The sequence below is a fragment of the Mytilus edulis genome, chromosome 6 (assembly GCF_963676685.1).
Source record: "Mytilus edulis chromosome 6, xbMytEdul2.2, whole genome shotgun sequence".
Lineage (NCBI taxonomy): Eukaryota > Metazoa > Mollusca > Bivalvia > Mytilida > Mytilidae > Mytilus > Mytilus edulis.
In genome coordinates this window covers 59986646-60006911 of record NC_092349.1, presented here as the reverse complement: position 1 = coordinate 60006911, position 20266 = coordinate 59986646, and the positions used below count along the sequence as shown (strand labels likewise).

Genomic DNA, 20266 nt, shown 5'->3' with positions numbered 1-20266 from the left:
GCCATTGCGGCCATCTCGGTTGGTTGGCCGGGTCACCAGACACATTTTTTAAACTACTAACCCAAAAAATAATTGTGGCCAAGTTTGGATTAATTTGGCCAAGTAATTTCAGAGGAGTATATTTTTCTAAAAGATTACTAAGATTTACGAAAAATGGTTAAAAATTGACTATAAAGGGCAATAACTCCTAAAGGTATCAACTGACTATTTCAGTCATGTTGACTTATTTATGATCTTACTTTGCTTAACATTATTGCTGTTTACAGTTTATCTCTATCTATAATAATATTCAAGATAATAACCAAAAACAGCAAAATTTCCTTAAAATTACCATTTCAGGGGCAGCAACCCAACAACAGAATGTCCGATTTATCTGAAAATTTCAGGGCAGATAGATCTTGACCTGATGAACAATTTTCCCGCGTCAGATTTGCTCTAATTGCTTTGGTTTTTGAGTTATAAGCCAAAAACTGCATTTTACCCCTATGTTCTATTTTTAGCCATGGCGGCCATCTTGGTTAGTTGGGCGGGGTACCGGACACATTTTTTAAACTAGATACCCCAATGATGATTATGGCCAAGTTTGGTTAAATTTGGCCCAGTAGTTTCAGAGGAGAAGATTTTTCTAAAAGATTACTAAGATTTACGAAAAATGGTTAAAAATTGACTATAAAGGGCAATAACTCCTAAAGTGGTCAACTGACCATTTTGGTCATGTTGACTTATTTGTAGATCTTACTTTGCTGAACATTATTGCTGTTTACAGTTTATCTCTATCTATAATAATAGTCAAGATAATAACAAAAAACAGCAAAATTTCCTTAAAATTACCATTTCAGGGGCAGCAACCCAACAACGGTTAGTTGGGCGGGGCACCGCACACATTTTTTAAACTAGATACCCCAATGATGATTGTGGCCAAGTTTGGTTAAATTTGGCCCAGTAGTTTCAGAGGAGAAGATTTTTGTAAAAGTTAACGCAAGACGACGACGGACTACGGACGACGACGACGACGGACGACGACGGACGCCGGACGCCAAGTGATGAGAAAAGCTCACTTGGCCTTTCGGCCAGGTGAGCTAAAAAGGCGTTTAAGCCCCAGTCCCACTAGACCACGATTACACCACGCTCACCGCGATCTAAAATAAATTTAGATCGTGGTGAGGTCGCGGTATGAGCGGCATGAGAATGTTAATTTTCGTTGCTTTCAAGATGCTACTACGTCCTAATTACGCTTCTACAACGATCCCGCTACGATTAAACCACGTTCTCACCGCGCTTATTCTGCGACCTCACTACGCTTATAAAGATCTTTCTACGCTCTTCACGTCCTCACTACGACCATACCACGAGTTATCCGATTGCAACACGATCTTACTGCGATTATAGCACGTTCTTACCACGATTATACTACGTTCATACCGCGATCTCACTACGTTCTCAGCAATACCGTCAATATCGTGTTTCATATCAATATAGTTCCATTCCTTCTATTTCTGATTAAAACGGAGATTTCTCGGAAACAATAGTCATGCCACCAAAATCTACTAGAACATGTGGGCGTGGTGGTAGGGGTTGATGTAGAGGCAAAGGGAGCAAAGTATGAACGCCATACTAAACTCCAAATAGTACACAAGAAACTAAAATTAAAAAAAGGACAAGACTAACAAAGGCCAGAGGCTCCTGACTTGGGACAGGCGCAAAAATAGTGGGGTTAAACATGTTTGTGAGATCTCAACCATCCCCCTATACCTCTAGCCAATGAAAAAAGTAAACGCAAAACAATACACACATTAAAATTCAGTTCAAGAGAAGTCCGAGTTTGATGTCAGAAGATGTGACTAAAGAAAATAAACAAAATGACAATAATACATAAATAACAACAGACTTCTAGTAGTTAACAGACATGCCAGCTCCAGACTTCTATTTATCTGATACTATACACATAAGTAGTATAATACTTGTCATCAAGAGATGTCGGAACGACCAATCAAACCTAAATTACAACCTATTGCTGGTCCATAAAGCTCAAATGACGATATTTTAGTGAACGATAGCAGAGATGACACAGATGTGTCAATATATATATATATATAGGAATATGTGGTATTGGTGCCAATGAGACAACTCTCCATCAACGTAAAAATCTATAAAAGTAAACCATTATAGGCAAAGGTACGGCCTTCAATACGGAGCCTTGGCTCACACCGAACAGCACGTTATAAAGGATCCAAAAAATACTAATGTTAAACCATTTAAACGGGAAAAACCAACGGTCTAATCTATATAAAAACGAGAAGCATGGTTGAGACGTTAGAGCAAATGGATAAAAACATTCAGACAAACAAAATCTAGGGAGTTCTTTTCATATAATTTATGTGAAAATGACAATAATCAAAGCGCTGTAAGCGCTGAAGGCAGTTAACCAAAAACCAAGACAACCGTAATTATGAAAACTGTGGCAATGTTGCCTCAACATTAAACATTCATATATAGTACATTCATGTTTATCTAATGATTTATTTATTAAGGCAAATAATGTATATGTTATCAAGGTTTCAAAAGCAATGCATATATCAATGTATATTTTTTTATGGTGAGTCTGCAGTGGTACAAGTTCCCAATGATTGCAGTTGTTCTACTTGGTAGTTAACCTTGGTTTTATTTGACTGCTAGAAGTTCAATTTGACTTAGTATGAACATGTAATAGTATGAATGGACTGGTTTCCCTGGAAAGAAAACTGAGTTTGTGTTCTATAGTACAAAAGTTATGACACACGAATCAGACAAATGTTCACTACAACAGGGATCAAAGGTGAGGTCTGACTGACCTGTCCATAGTAAATGTAAATGATTTGTTATTTTGTCCCATACATATGAATATATATAATTTAGGGGTGGGGATCTCAACGGTTTTGAAGTTCTCAAACAGGTAGGGGTAGGCAGAGGATTTAGGGGGCAGGGGGCCCGGCCCCCCTTTTTGGGGAAAAAAATTGGTTGCTTATATAGGGAATCACTGAAGCGTGACTGGAGCAGGCCTCTCTTAGGTCATTCAGTGGGCCCCAATTATGAAAACTTCTGGATCCGCCACTGGGGGTAGGGTGACCCTAGGGACTTCCCCTACATTTCATTTTATTTGTTATATTGTCCCATACATGAATATATACGGTTTAGGAGTGGGGATCTCATTGGTTTCCAAGTTCTCAAACAGGAGAGGTCGGGTGACCCCAGGGACTCCCCCTATATTTCATTTAATTAGTAATATTGACCCATACATGAATATATATTGTTTTGGTGTGGGGATCTCGACCATTTTCAAGTTCTCAAACAGGAGGGTTGGAATGACCACAGGGACTTCCCCTACATTTCATTTGATTTGTTATATTGTCCCATACATGAGTATATATGGTTTAGGGGTAAGGGGTTAAGGGGTAAGGATCTTGACCATTTCCAAGTTCTCAAACAGGAGGGTGAACAGTGACCTCAGGGACTCCCCTATCTTTCATTTGAATTGTTATATTGTCCCGTACATGAATATATATGGTTAAGGGGTGGCAATCTCAATGGGTTTCAAATTCTCAAACAGGAGGGGGTGGGGTGACCCAAGGGACTCCCCCTATATTACATTTTTTCTTTATTATATTTTCCTATACATGCATGAATATATGAAGGGGCGGATTCAGACGGGGGAGGGTTGCGGGCTTGCACCCCCCTTAAATTTGCAAAGCATCGGTTGTTCTCAGCTTAATAAAGAATATTCCGATAATTTTACCTCAATTATTTTTAGCCTCGCTCTGCTCGGCGAAAATTTAAGTTTGCGCCCCTCCTAACCTAAAATCCTGGATCTGCCCCTCATATGGTTTAGGGGTGGAGAGCTCGACTGTTTCCAAGTTATCAAACAGGAGGGGGTAGAGTGGCCCAAAGAATGTCACCTATATATCATATGATTTACTTACATTAAGGTATATATAATATAGTTGCATTATTTGTGAAAATAAAGAAAGAAACTTTCAGCTACTTTAATTGACCCTTCAAAATTGAGAAAAACAAATAACTCCTCGAAATTGCAGTAATATGTTTACACTTTTAAAGCATCTCACATGCATTATCATCATTTATCATTTATAAAGAAAATTTAGACTGTGACCATGAACATGTATATTGTTAGATATACTGTTCCCAGCTGTCACGTTGTATTGGATTTTTAAATTAAAATTTGTCAAAAAGTAATTTTGAGTTTCTGAATAAAATATTTTTCTGCTTTTTCTTTCTTTTACATAATATATCTTTTGGTTTACAATACTAGTGTTTATATTCATTTACCATGCATAGATGTATTTTTTTATCTGCTTGGATTTATTTTGTAAATGATCGCCAAACCCGGAATTACCCTTATCCGCTTCCGGAATCGGATCCGATTTTGTAAAATTTTGTTTTCACGGCCGCCATTGTTATGTGTTTACAATGTTGTTTTTGTCAATTAGATACGATTTTACTCGAATTTATACAATATTTGTCGGCGATTTTCTGTATAAAGCTAGCGGTTGAACAAAATGAACATCGCCGTCATGAGTAATAATGATAAAAATAAGTTTTTAGCTCGTTTAATTGGAGACTTTCGTGAACATGGTGAAAAGGTTTGCAAAGTAATTTCTTATTTTCTTTCAAGTGGAAGGTGACTACGTCGGACGAAGCTAGAAACCAATTATCCTAGTCGAAATTCCGCTTTCAAAAGTGGAAGGTCGCGGACCTCGGACCACCGCTAATTTGCACACCTGCCTCCAAATTGAAAAGCTACGAAAATTTCTTTTTCTAATTTGAAATTGCCGCCAACAGCATGAACAGTTGAACTTATTATATAATAGACTACTGACGTAGTTGTACTACGTATTGATGACAAACAATATTCCTACGACTTTTGTCATTTGGGAAATCTAAACTACTTGTCTTAAGAGATTTTCGGCGATTAAATATTTCATACAATTGTTCTTTGACATCTTAGCTAAAAGCACAAGTCACAATGAACTACACAAGGATTCTTAATAAGCACTACTTCCTATGTGTAACTTTAAAACTTTTGGATAAATCGACGATCATTTAAGGTTTTTCTGGTCATATTTTTTGTAATCCAGAATGAAAAGTATTAAAAAAGTGTTCAATTAGTTATATATAACATAGTAGCAAGCTAGATAATAACAATGGCAAGTATTTCAGGATTTATTGGGTAGAACACAAATCTAGGGTGCTCACATAATGCAGCTTAACTGCATAAAAATGATGGTCGTAGTGTGAATGTAGTAAGGTCGTGAGAAGAGCGTGATGAGGACGGCAAGGGCGTGCTAGAATCGTACTATGGTCGTGAACAGCGTGGTAAAGTCGTAGTGGAAGCGTAGTTGGGTCGCGGTGAGAACATGATGGTCGTAGTAAGGTCGTGATAACGTCGCTATGAGATCGTAGCGCAATATCTCCGAATCGCTACGCTCTCGCTACGATTGTACAGCGACCTTTGCGATCTTACTACGATCTTAGTGCGCTCTCACTACGCTTCTACTACGACCTTATTTCGCCACGACAGCACCACGATTGTTTTGAACATGTTCAAAGTTGGCCACGCTCTTCACGATCTTGAAGACTTCACCACGACCGTGGTACAACCTTACTGCGACCTACACGATACCACGATCATCAAAATTTGCATTTTTTTCACAGATCGTAGTGCGATCGTGGCCTAGTGGGACTGGGGTATTAATTCTTTTAATTCTTTAAAATTGAGACAAGGATCCGCGAATTTATTTTTCAAAAATTGCAACTTGACTGCACCTTAATACAATCTTACATCAATCATGAGGGCTTACTGTTTGCACATTTATCTAAGCTCACCAAGACCATGTGAGTCTTTAATTACTTAACAGCAAGTTAGGTGGCACTTTTAAGAAGTTTTTACTTGACTACACCTTTAATACAACATGTACAACTTACATAAACCACGAGGGCTTATCGTCTGCACAATTATCTAAGCTCACCAAGACCATGCGAGTATTTAATTACTAGTCTGCTAGTTAGATGTCACTGTTAAGAAGTTTTTACTTGACTGCATCTTTAATAAAACTTACATAAACCACGGGGGCTTGTCGTTTGCACATTTATCTAAGCTCGCCAAGACCATGCGAGTCTTTAATTTCAAATAACCAGTTTAACAGATGATATGAATGGACATTCTCTAACATTGTAGACAAGAATAGAATTCATGACAAATATCTCCTTTTTTGTTAATCTGGCATACTGGACAGTCCACTTCAATAACGAATAGGCTTACGATATCAACTATATTTGACTTAAATTGTAGATCTTATCTTGTTTTTCGAATTAAAATACATGATATATCAAATCGTATATCATCATGCTGCCAACTCAACGAAGGAATTCAACTAAATCGGACAAATAAGTACATAACTCTTTTCTGTCAGATCTTAGTGATGTCCATGGTTGTTGTGTGCTCCAATATTTAGGAGGCATTTACATAAACGTTTATGATAACAAATAAACCGTTTCTTTCCCTATCACATAAATGTACCCGATTATGTTTTTCTGCTTTTCGTACTTTTTACCACTATTTATAAACAAATTAATTAATATTTAACAAAAAAATAATGCTAAAAAGAAGCAGTTAGCAGTTATAGAATGTCGCCACCAATCGTTCGAAATGTCATTTTAGAGGAAACAAATCATTTACAGAAATGTTTAGATTAATGTAAGACTTCATAAGAATGTGAAAATATATCTTACCTGTCTCACATAATTGTTGTAGTAGTCCTGTGAATTTTTAGGCAGAAGCCTAACTTGCCTTAGTAGGTATTTGTATAGCTGAACGGGTGTTTTCACATTTGACATTGAGTTGTTGGGAACTTTGCAGATGGATACACTAAGGGTTTGACCGAAGCCGGAAGTGACACCAGAAAACGGGATAAATATGAAATCATTTTTTCATACTTATTTGTGTTTCTCAAAATTGTTATATTAATGGCTTTTCTAGCTTTAAGTGACAGTTGTTCTATAAGTTTTGATATTATTTACTTACATGGCTACTTTTTTTTATCCAGTATAAAATTATGTCTCTATTGGCCTATATTATACTGCTATAGCTTGATAAACGGTCTCAGACAGGGATTTTTGCTCATTGTTGAAGACAAAACGATGACATATAGTTGCTAAAATCTAGGTAATTTTGTCTCTTGTAGATAGTTGTCTTATTGTCAGTCATACCGTGATGATCTCTTTATTTCACATTCAAGATATTCTACATTTTCAAGGCACACTATTCCGAGATCGGAAAGGTCTTGTCATCTCTGCAGCTCTAGAGATATTGGTGATGAATTTCACTACATTATGTCATGCAATTTTTTTAACATAAAAAGAGAAAAATATTTACCACATTATATTTAAAAAAAATGCTAACATTATTAAATTTAAAAATGTATTCTCATCTGAAAATGTTGTAGAACTAGAAAAATTGTGTAGATTTATACGATACAATATATCATTGAAAGTCTGTGAGTGTCCTCCTGGTTACAGGAACTGTAATACTTTTATACTGTTATTTTCACACATGCAAAACGAAATATGTTTTATATATGAACTGTTATTTTCTCTATAGCTATGTACTAGTTTATGAGAATAAAATAATTCATTCATTCAGTGTTAATCTTACCTTTACCTCATTTTCATAATTCATTAGTCAAATGTTTCATGGTTATGCCTGTTTCTCAAATGCTTTTCGAAAAGAAATAATGATTTGGTATATAGTATTCGATTTTTATAAGCCTAATTGATTTTATATATGTTCAAGTTGCAATGTTACACTTCTGTCTCAAACGTTTAAACCTGCTGCATGTTTATGCACCCTTTGAAGCCAGGAGCCTGTTGTTGAGTGGTTGTTGTTTGTTGGTGTTGTTCATAAACGTTACTCTTTCCTCCCTTTTTATATATAGATTAGACCGTTGGTTTTCGGAACTCCCGTTTGTGTGAATTTTTGTGAACACGGATCAATACATGCATTTTGTATGATATATATCAAAATATGGAATGTATATCACATTCATTATTTTTATTAAGTAATATAAAAAAAAATGTAAATTAATTTACAATAAAATTATCCAAATAGAAGTTGCCATGAAAATTAATTGTTTTTTTCTATAGTTATTTTTAATGTAAGCTTTCATAAATAATTTCAAACTGTTTTAATTACAAAACCATCAATCAGATGTGCTCTTATATTGTTTTCCCTAGGTTAAATTATAATAGGATTAATTAAATTAGCTTTACTAACTAATCAATCTGCTAATTGGATTAATTGAATACATTGATGACCCAAAGCAATAGACAAGCCAACAACTCAGTGGAACTGAAAATTGACAGAAATGTCTCCATGTCTCAATTTATATGCCATTTTATGCTACTTGTCAAAGAGGAGCATTTCATTTCATAAAATGTCATGAATATAAATACAGTAATTTGAAAGTCCATATCATTTCAAAATTATATCTTAAACTTTAAACACTTATACAACTACAAAATGGACAGATGTGAATCCACTCTGGCTTTAATGGACTTTGAACAAGTGGAACAAGATGACTATTCCTCTGGTTATGAATCCACACCATCAGACTCAGAGTCGTCTACACCAACCCAGAAATCACAATATGACTCACTGGTACAAACCAGCTACAACAGGGGCCCAGTCAAGATCAAAGAAAAGATGAGTTACAGAAATACACAAGCTCTGACAGAACAACTGAAGGTCATCTCATCCATACCAGAACTTTGTGATGTCACATTTGAAGTTGGACCAGAAAATGTCAAAGTTCATGGTGTCAAGGCCATCTTGGGAACAAGAAGCAGGGTGCTGTACAATCTCATTTTAAAGAAACAAAAAGAAGCTGAGTTTCAGAGTAAAGCTGACAAAAAAGGAAAGCATAAGAAAACCACAGTAAAATCAGACAAAGTTCTCATTGTTGTGAAGAAGTATGAACCAGAGGACTTCAAAAATATTATACAGTTCATACACAGTGGTTCTGTGGATATCAACAGTGCATGTGTAGTTGGACTTTTATGTGGTGCATCACAGTTTGGTCTGGATGACCTTGAAAAGGCATGCTGGGAATTTGTCAACTATTCTGTTAAATCAGGGACTATCTCAAAGATTATACCAACTGCCAAGAGATACAGTCATCATAAAACAGGACAACGACTCTTGGAGAAGATATTCAGTAAAACACAGCAACATGTTGAATTATAAATGAATTTACAAATAAGTGATTGATTCTATTATTACTATTAGTGCTATGATATGTTATTAATTGATAAATAAGTAAATAAATATATAGAAAAAAAAAACTGTTTTTATTTGTGTTGATCAATGATGTTTACAACCTGGCCTACTGAAATAGTCCGTTTCTGTGTAGCTTTAATCCGATGATTTGTTCAGTTATTATGGCTACACCACGATCGAATAAGTGTTCGAGTTAAAAGTTCCAGTAAAAGATACAGTCAGTGTTCAGGCAAGTAAAAGTTCGAGTTAAACTTTCAGTTAAAGTATGAACTATGCTTCGAGTTAGAGTTTGAACTAGAGATAAAGTTCGAGCTGTGTTTCGATTTAAACTTCGATTACTAGTTATGAGTTTGAGTTTGAGTTAAACTTTCAGTTACAATCGGGGTTATTTGCTTTGAGTTCGTATTTCATAATACATTTCAATCTTGGATAGAACCTTCAATATTACAATGTTTCATGAAATTACCAAAGAAGTAATTTTGGAGGCGCGATTAATTTTGTTTGTTGAAATATGATAAAAATTAAAACATAAAAACAAGCAGAATATTCCAACCTCTAACAAAAATTACAAAGGATTGCAAACAAAATAATGATTTCAATAGAAATATAATCACTGTGTATCCTGTTTTACCTTTGGAAACTAATTTAGCCATATGTACCCCAAAGTACCTCTTGGTGGCTCTCATGTCATATCTAAAATTTCCTTAACAAATTATCAACTTATGGGTTATACTTACTTGGCAGGAACAATTAATGACATGCAATTTGAGCGCTAAAAAAGTGTGGTATTTTACAACAAATACATGTATATAGTGCCATGTAAAGTATAGGTCGGACACGTAAAGTTGTATGAACGTACACTCTTGCAAGCGTTACAAACTCGAGAAGGCTAAACCTTGGAGTAGTCGGATGCCATTGGTTGTTTATTCCTGACAAAGCAGGCATTTTGGAATAATGATGTAGACTGGTTGACTCGAAGTCTGACTTATGTGTCCAGGTAAGGTGACACGTCTTACTGCGAACTGTTACCTCTGATGATTCCATTACTGGTATGTAAGCGTATTTGTCTGATACCACGCTTAGCGTGCAGTATGTCTGGAACAAATGAGGCTGCAAGATTCATAATTTTAGCACACTTAATCGCACGTTAAAGTTCTAATATGAATTTAATATTTGTCACTGGACGTCAAATACCAATTAAGGATGTACACCTCTGAGGAGCCAAAAATTTCTAGAATTAAACTTTTTTTCTTAACCTGATTTTCCAGTTTATAAGACTGTAACAAAATAATTGGTGAAGAAAAAAACATACGGTGGTGCACTTCTTTTTTTGCTACGGCCCTCCGAAAATGCCCAAATTTGATGATTTCCCCATTTTTCATCGATTTTACCTATTTTTGGGCTATTATTGTGAAAAAAATCACAGTTCCACAATTAAACTTTTTCTCATACTTTCATTAAAGATGAAGTGGACCAATCTGAATAAATTTTACTTTAAAAAAACTATAGGTAGGTGTTAATATAAGAAAGTGTTATCATATTTTGAGGCTTTTTTTTGTGAAATTTACTATATATATATATATGCTGTCAATTTTGTATTTTTGTGATTTTTCTCAATTTTAAGAACAAAATGCATATTATTTAAGTTTTTTTGTTATAAATGATGAAAAAAAAAAATACATATCTAAGAAATTTGAAAAGACAAAAATGATAAAAGATGTATATTGCTCTTGTAAAATTATTTTTTGTACCCCTCACCCTTTTTCTCAAAATTTTGGCTAAAAATACAGACTTGATTTGTGGTAAAATTTGAAAACTGGATTACTAAAAAAACCATTCATTGTAAATACACATTTTTTTCACAGAGTTATGTTTGATTATAATATTTATAAAATTCATTGATATTTATTAAAAAATAACTCCCTATTTAGCTCACATGACCTGTAAGGTCAAGAGAGCTTTTCTTATCACTTTGCGTACGTCCGTCGTCCGTCGTCGTCGTCTGTTTACTTTTACAAATATCTTCTCCTCTGAAACTACTGGGCTAAATTTAACCTAACTTAGCCACAATCATCACTAGGGTATCTAGTTTTAAAAAGGTGTCCGATGACCCCGCCTGTCAACCAAGATGGCCGACATGGCTAAAAATAGAACATAAAGGTAAAATGCAGTTTTTGGCTTACATCTCTGAAACCAAAGCACTTTGAGCATATCTGACAAAGTGTTACAATGTTTATCAGGTTAAGATCTATCTTCTCTGAAATTTTCAGACAAAGCCGACAACCTGTTATTTAGTTGCTGCCCCTGAATTGGTGATTTTTAGGAAATTTTGCAGGTTTTGGTTATTATATTGAATATTATCATAGATAGAGATAAATTGTGAAAAAGCAATAATATTTAGTAAAAGTAAGATCTACAATTAAGTCAACAATTGTCAGTCGACCCCGTAAGAAGTTATTGCCCTTTATAGTCAATATTTAACAATTTGTCGTAAATTTTTGTAATCTTTTACAAAAAACGTCTTCTCTGAAACTACTGAGACAAATTTAACCAAACTTGTCCACAATCATCACTAGGGAATCTTGTTTAAAAAATGTGTCCGATGACCCCCGCCTGCCAACCAAGATTGCCGACATGGCTAAAAATAGAAAATAGAGGTAAAATGTAGTTTTTGGCTTATATCTCAAAAACAAAAAGCATTTAGAGCAAATCCGACAAATGGTAAAAATGTTACAAGGTTAAGATCTATCTGCCTTGTAATTTTCAGACAAAGCCGACAACCCGTTATTGGGTTGCTGCCCCTGAAAGGTGATATTTAGGATTTTTTGCAGTTTTTGGTTATTATCTTGAATATTATCATAGATAGAGATAAACTGTAAACAGCAATAATGTTCAACATAGTAAGATCTACAAATAAATTTGCATGAACAAAATTAACAGTCGACCCCTTAAAGAGTTATTGCCCTTTATAGATAGTTTTTAACAATTTTTGTCGAGCAACTTTTGTTGCAGAAAGCTCGACATAGGGATAGTGATCCGGCGGCGGCTACGGCGGCGGCGGCGGCGGCGGTGTTAGGTAGCAATACACAGTTAGAAGTTTAGTTTCGCATTATGGCCCCTGTGAATTTTTTAAATATGAAAGTTTTTGTACAATAAAATTGATTTTTAGATAATTGAAGAATAATATAGCCTTCTTAGTGGGTTTATATGAACATTAAGATTGTTTTTAACATGTTTTCAAGGCCGTAACTAGACATTTTATTTTAGTGAGGCAAAATAAATGAGCCGAGCGAAGCGAGTCGAAAAATTTTGGAGGGTACTGAATGAATAGTGCAAAATCCTGCATTCTAGGCATTTCCAGAGAGTTTGACAATGTTTTAAATTTGGACACTTTTTATATAAATTTTTCATATTTAAAGACATTTACTAACACCAAATGTTTAACATCTTTATTTATTATAAATTTATATGTCATATAAACATCCAAATATCAATGTGAGTCTGTCGCCAGAACATAGAACACACATCGATTCAGTAGATATTGCCAATTTTTCTATGACCGGTTTTGTCACATTGTTTCAGAATATTTGGTCTGCTGACATCCTTATCGCCATGGACATGGAGCATGGCAAGACAGCATATTAATCTCTCGCCACTCATGCATGCACTTTTCCAAGTTTTTAGTCGTTTCGGGGCAGTCTGTTTCTAGCGGTAGCACACTATCATCAACGCCTTCTTCTGATTTCTTCTCCATCAGTAATTCGGTAGCAGCATCGGTAGTAACAGTTTCGTTTGCAAAAGGGAATTAAGCTTTCCTGTAAGCACCATCATACAGTCGCTGTTACAAAATATTAAACTCGCTTTTATGCTGACAAAGAGTAAACAAACAAGGGATAGAAAGAAATAAGATACATGTATAAATTATTCTATCTAGAGTTAGTTTACTTGTATGAAATGGGTACAGGGGAATTGGAATAGAGTTTTCGACGTTTACATGGAGGTCCGTGATTTCAAATTATTTCTGGAAATAGTTGGTGGTAAGATATTTTTGTTCAGAATCTATAAATTTAGGGGTTGGGGTGTCCGATTTCGAAATCCCAAATATAAAGACATGAAATTCCGTAGTCCCGAATACAAGTAAAAACAAAACCCGTTTCCTACCGTTCCTCAATAATGTCAAATTGAAATACGGGATGTTCTTTCAATTATTAAGATTAAAGAAACATGGATAATCCATGCATGTTTCATATTATTTATATGTTGTTTATCTGTAAAGAGAACGAGCAAATTTGGTGAAACGGAGAAATGAATACGCAGACAGGACTGCCCCCTTGCGATACCCAGTACTTGATTTGTCAGTTTACTTTTACGTCTTTGGATTAAAGTTCCAATGAAGTTAGATTCAATACTCAGACTCTGTTCACAAACAACATTAGTTTACTAGAATTATTCCTTTTTTACCTTCAGTATCGCTATTTCTTTTTCTGTCATGCAGAGCCTGTTTTTAACCAGATATCCATGAGGATTTTCGCTACTAGGTTAATGTAATCGAAACTGAACATCGCCTGTTGGGATGCTGAGTTATATACAGGAAGAATAATTTAAAAGGAATGATGACAAGTTATAGAAATTAAGGTTGAGACAGAACAACAAATGACTTATATTTCGTATTTAATAACCGTAAAAAAAAATCTGTGTCGAAATTTTAGTGAGGCAATTGCCTCACTTGCCTCAATGGTAGTTACGGCCTTGGTTTTATAGGCCATTTATATGATTGACAGTCCGTATTTTCCTATCCGTACCGTTCATAGGTCCATACATTATTGTAGTGTTTATCAACAAAGATTTTGCGCTCGATCTTTTCAATTCAATTTTATGGAAAAACGAGCAGATAAGCATATGATTTTTTTGGGACCACTTGTTAGATATAAACCTATGGATTCAGGAAAGGTATGACTGTAATTGATTGAAATTTTCCGTAAGACCAAATTTTGGAGACTTTTGTGACATGTTCACCCCCCTTTTTTGCTATATTTTGTATCTAAGAAATGCAGATTGTTGCCATGGTTACACCCAAGAGGGATTATATTTCACCCTTATGACCATTAGAAATCAAATCTATGGAAGATTCTCTTTCTATAAGTATATACATGCATAACACACATATAAAGCCTTCTTTGTTAGACAGGAGGGGAAAGAGGGTGTTTAAAAATTATGAGTGTCAATTTTAAGTTTTTTTCCTAACTGTGTATTGCTACCTTAGCTCACTTCTTAAAAGCCATATATTTTAGAAGGTGGAAGACCTGGATGCTTCATATTTTGTATATATATGCCTCATGTTACGAAATTTCCGTCAGTCACATGTCCAATGTCCTTGACCTCATTTTCATGGTTCAGTGACCACTTGAAAAAAAAGTTCAGAATTTTTGTAACGTTGAATTCTCTCTTATTATAAGTAATAGGATAACTATATTTGGTATGTGCGTACCTTGCAAGGTCCTCATGCCCGTCAGACAGTTTTCACTTGACCTCGACCTCATTTCATGGATCAGTGAACAAGGTTAAGTTTTGGTGGTCAAGTCCATATCTCAGATACTATAAGCAATAGGGCTTGTATATTTGGTGTATGGAAGGACTGGAAGGTGTACATGTCCAACTGGCAGGTGTCATCTGACCTTGACCTCATTTTCATGGTTCAGTGGTTATAGTTAAGTTTTTGTGTTTTGGTCTGTTTTTCTCATACTTTATGCAATAGGTCTACTATATTTGTTGTATGGAATGATTGTAAGGTGTACATGTCCAGCGGGCAGATGTCATCTGACCTTGACCTCATTTTCATGGTTCAGTGGTCAAAGTTAAGTTTTTTAGTTTTGATCTTTTTATCTAATATTATATGCCAAAGGTCAACTATATTTGGTGTATGGAAATATATTATGATCTATATGTCAGTCCCGCAGGTTTTATTTGACCATGACCTCAATTGCACGGTTCATTGGACAGTGTTAAGTTTTTGTGTTTTGGTATATTTTTTTTAAACTATAAGTAATAGGTCAACTATATTTGTTGTATGGAAGCATTGTTAGCTGTACATGTCTGCCTGGCATGGTTCATCTGACCTTGACCTCATTTTCATGGTTCATTGGTCTTTGTTTAACTATCTTGTTTAATGTTAAGTTTATGTGACAGTTGTAATAACGCTTTATACTTAGGACTATCAACATAATATCAATGATTAGTTAAGAAGGCGAGACATTTCAGTGTGTGCACTCTTGTTGTAATCTTTTACAAAAAAAATTGTTATCTTTTACAAAAAAAATTGTAATCTTGTACAGAAAAAAATGTAATCTTTTACAAAAAAATTGTAATCTTTTACAAAAAAAATTGTAATCTTTTACAAAAATCTTCTCTTGAATTACGGAGACAAATTTAACCAAACTTTTCCAAAATCAACACTAGGGTATCTTGTTCATCAGATTTAGATTTATCTGCACATGCCCTGAAATTTTCAGAAGAGTCCTACAACCCGTTGATGGGTTGCTGCCCCTGAGTTAGTAATTTTACGGAAATTTTATATTTTTTTGTTATTATCTTAGATATCATTATAGTATCTAATAATATCTTATATCTAATACTAGTACTATTAATTTTGATTTTAACCTTATTTAACATGATTTTCAAAGCATGCATCAGTAAATACAGGTGAGCGACACAGGCTCTTGAGAGCCTCTAGTTATTTGTGTAAGGGCCCATCATGGCTTGGTCAGCACGATATCTCTTTGCATATTTATAACTGCATGTGCATCGTTATATAAAGGTGGACATTGATTGGTCTTGGTTAGGTTGTCACAGCATTGAATTTTTTTAACATGGATATTTTCCTCACTTGCAGTTTCTTTTACGTTTTTTTTTACAAAGTAACCTATCTATGGCAGGCGAAGGGAATCAACGTAGGAGCGCTGTTATTAGATTAAGGGTCCAATCATGAATATATGTTTTTATTTACCTATGAATAACTGCAGTGTGTATATTTACAATATAAAGGTTTGTTACTCGTGCTGTGTGGATGCAGTAGAATGTGTCCCCGTGCTTGTAGTGTATGCCCTTACATATTTCAGTTATTGGTTGTTTGCCTGTGAGAGAGCTTTCACATGTTTATAGAGAGTTGTCTCATTGGCACTCACACCACATCTTCCTATATCTATTTGAAACCCATTGAAATATTTTCTAGAGAACCATTCAAAAAGACTTCGAAAATTCAATAAATTACATGGCACTATATATTTGTTGTCAAAAGTTCTCGAATATGTAACACTTGCAAGGGTGTACATTCATGCAACTCTACGTTTCAGACCTATACTTTACATGGCACTATATATATGTAGTCAAAAGTCCTCACTTTTTTAGTGCCCACATTTCATGTCATTTAAAATCGTTCCTGCCAAGAAAGTATGACCTATAAGTTGGTAACAAATTTTAGATAAGACATAAGAGGTCAAATGGAGCCACCAAGAGGTACGTTTAGTTTGGGATACATATGGCTAAACTAGTTTTCAAAGCTAAAACAGGATAAACATGAATATTTCTAGAAAAAATCATTATTTTTTTGCAATTTTTGTGAGAGTGGTATATTCTGCTAGTTTTTATGTTTTTATTTTGATCATATTTCAACAAAAAATCAATTTCGCCTAAAAAATTACTCCTTTCAGAATTTCATGAAACATGCATACGGTAATTTTGAATGTTCTAGATCTGAGATTGAAGTGCATTATAAAGAACTTCATAACTACGATTGTAACTGAAAGTTAAAGAACTCAAACTCATTTATAACTTGTATTCGAAGTTTAAATCGAAACACACAGCTCGAAATGTATCTCTAAATTTGACTCAAACTCGAACTCGAAGCATAGTTCATACTTTAATTCAAACTTGAACTCGAACTATGACTTGAACCCTGACTGTAACTTTTTAACTGGAATTTTTAACTCGAACACTTGTTATTCGTTCGTGGGTTAGCCATAATGACTGAACAAATCATGCATGTGATAAAAGCTATGAAGAAACATACTATTTCAGTAGACTAGCTAGATAGTAAACACATTTGATCATCAAAAATAAAACAGTTTTTTTTTTCTCTATATTTTATTTACTTAGTTATCAATTAATAACATATCATAGCACTAATAGTAATAATAGAATCAATCACTCATTTGTAAAGTCATTTATAATTCAACATGTTGCTGTGTATTACTGAATATCTTCTCCAAGAGTCTTTTCCCAGTTTTATGATGACTGTATCTCGTGGCAGTTGGTATATTCTTTGAGATGGTCCCTGATTTAACAGAATGGTTGACAAAGTCCCAGCATGCTCTTTCAAGGTCGTCCAGACCAAACTGTGATGCACCACATAAAAGTCCAACTACACATGAACTGTTGATATCCACAGAACCACTGTGTATGAACTGTATTATCTTTTTGAAGTCCTCTGGTTCATACTTCTTTACAACAATGGTAACTTTGTCTGATTTTACTGTGGTTTTCTTTTTCTTTCCTTTTTTGTCAGCTTTACTCTGAAATTCAGCTTCTTTTTGTTTCTTTAAAATGAGATTGTAAAGCACCCTGCTTCTTGTTCCCAAGATGGCCTTGACACCATGAACTTTGACATTATCTGATCCAACTTCAAAAGTGACATCACAAAGTTCTGGTATGGATGAGATGACCTTCAGTTGTTCTGTCAGAGCTTGTGTATTTCTGAAACTCATCTTTTCTTTGATCTTGACTGGGTCCCTGTTGTAGCTGGTTTGTACCAGTGAGTCATATTGTGATTTCTGGGTTGGTTTAGAAGACTCGGAGTCTGATGGCATGGATTCATAACCAGAGGAATAGTCATCCTGTTCTACTTGTTCAAAGTCAATTAAAGCCAGAGTAGATTCACATCTATACATTTTGTAGTTGTTTAAGTGTACAAAGTTTAAGATATAAAATGAAATGATATGGACTTTCCAATTACTGTATTTATATCATGACATTTTATGAAATGAAATGCTCCTTTTTGACAAGCAGCATAAAATGGCATATAAATTGAGACATGGAGACATTTCTGTCTATTTTCAGTTCCACATAGTTGTTGGCTTGTCTATGGCTTAGGGTCATCTTACCTTACCAGGAAATCTTTCTCCGTCCACTTCGGGACAACCTCATTTGAGTAGTCGATATTCCACCACCACATCTATGTACACTAATTTACACACATTATCGGTAATTATATAATACACTTGAGTACGGAGATATATCAATGTTTCATATTATCCTCTATGCATCATTGAATTAGCCATGTTTAAAATAATTTCCACACTATACGAGTATATACAGTACACTATTTGACAGGTATGCTCTCGGCAAAACAACAGTATAAATACGGGAGTATCGATGTTCGGAACATGTTATCAGTTCATAACAATGAAATATCCTCATTTCCTTTTAATATCTAAGGATCGGTATCTTGCTATATGTAACGCATACGACATTTGCCTGCATATTGCATCTAATTTAACAATGTTTTCACTATTTCCTTTTAGTCCAGTATAGTATAACGTACAGTCCAGGATTATTTGGATTTTATCATGACTGGAAAGTGTTCTAAAGTTGTCTTTCGATATTAAATGTAATATTTCATCGATCTGGTGAAAATATTTTTGTCGGATAGGTTGTAGAATTTGACAGTCCAACAGGAAGTGACAGAGAGTTTCATCGCCTTGATCACATAATTTACAGATCGGAGTTTCGTTTTCTGTATATCTAAATCTTTTATTTTGTAATATATAAGTGCCAGTTACTAATTTTAATTTAATTGCCAGTCTTGTTGTTTCTCTGGTCGGATCGTTAGTTGTATTTATGTCCAAAAGATGGTGAAATTCCCCAGGATTGTATGCTTCTATATTAAGATGTCGAAGAGACATATAGCTTTTTCCGGATGAAATTATTGCTTCTTTCCAGTATTTATAAACGGCAATTTGGACAGTTCTCTTCCATTGAAACTTTTTTGGCGCACAGTTTAGAAGTTGTAACGGAGATGGTAGTCCATATTTAAATATCATTTTCTTAATTGAAATAAACCAGCTGTTGCTCGATTGATCTTTGACGGTTAATTGTCTAATAGCCAATTTCTTTTCTAAATTTGAGTTGTCTTGCCTACATATGTTATTAAATAAAATTAGCGCTTTTTGGTCGATTTGTGCTTCTATAGGTAAGAATCCGGATAGGATGTAAATACTCGGATCTGGTGTACATATCGGTAAAGACATAATTCTCTTAAGCAACTGTTTTTGGAACTTTTCTAATTTTAGTAGATTAGATGAAGTAGGTAATATAACTTCTAAACCGTATGTAAGAATAGGTTGTATAAAGGTTTTGATCAGATGTAATGAGGTAATCGGATCAAGTCCATTCTCACCATGCAGTCCTGTTGACATGAGACTGTAGGCGGCTCTCCTAGATTTAGTAATGTTCTGGTCCGTGGTTTCATTTTGAGAGTTTTTTGAAGATGTTGATCTAAGAATTCCAAGATGAGGTGATTTGTCAACGACTGGCATAGGATTTTCATTCAAAGTTAAATTGACTGATTTAGACTGTTTCTTGCGGTTAGATGGTTCTATTTGTAAGACAACGCTTTTTTGAGGCTGTAGTAGATAGTGATGGTTTTGACTATATTCAGCAGCTATATTTATGAGAAGTTGTAGTTCTGCTGGGTTTTCGCTCATCAAGGCAACATCATCCGCACAAGCTATTGCATTAACAGAGGTTTCTCCAATTGTGCATCCCTGTGCAACATTTTCAAAATTATGAAGTAAATCTTCAATATATATTTTATACAGATCTGCACTGAGAAGACCTCCCTGTTTAACTCCCTGTTGGACTGGAAACTTTTCTGAATAATCATTT

General features: G+C 34.7%; 2 protein-coding genes across 2 annotated transcripts; one reads left to right on the top strand and one right to left on the bottom strand.

The window, feature by feature from the left end:
• The first annotated feature begins 8572 nt into the window (after window positions 1-8572).
• Window positions 8573-9295, top strand: LOC139526519 (serine-enriched protein-like). Its single transcript, XM_071321674.1, has one exon. The coding sequence runs from the start codon at window positions 8573-8575 to the stop codon at window positions 9293-9295; it is 723 nt and encodes a 240-aa protein (XP_071177775.1).
• An 8223-nt stretch (window positions 9296-17518) lies between these two features.
• Window positions 17519-18270, bottom strand: LOC139526518 (serine-enriched protein-like). Its single transcript, XM_071321673.1, has one exon. The coding sequence runs from the start codon at window positions 18268-18270 to the stop codon at window positions 17548-17550; it is 723 nt and encodes a 240-aa protein (XP_071177774.1). The 3' UTR covers window positions 17519-17547.
• Window positions 18271-20266: the final 1996 nt, after the last annotated feature.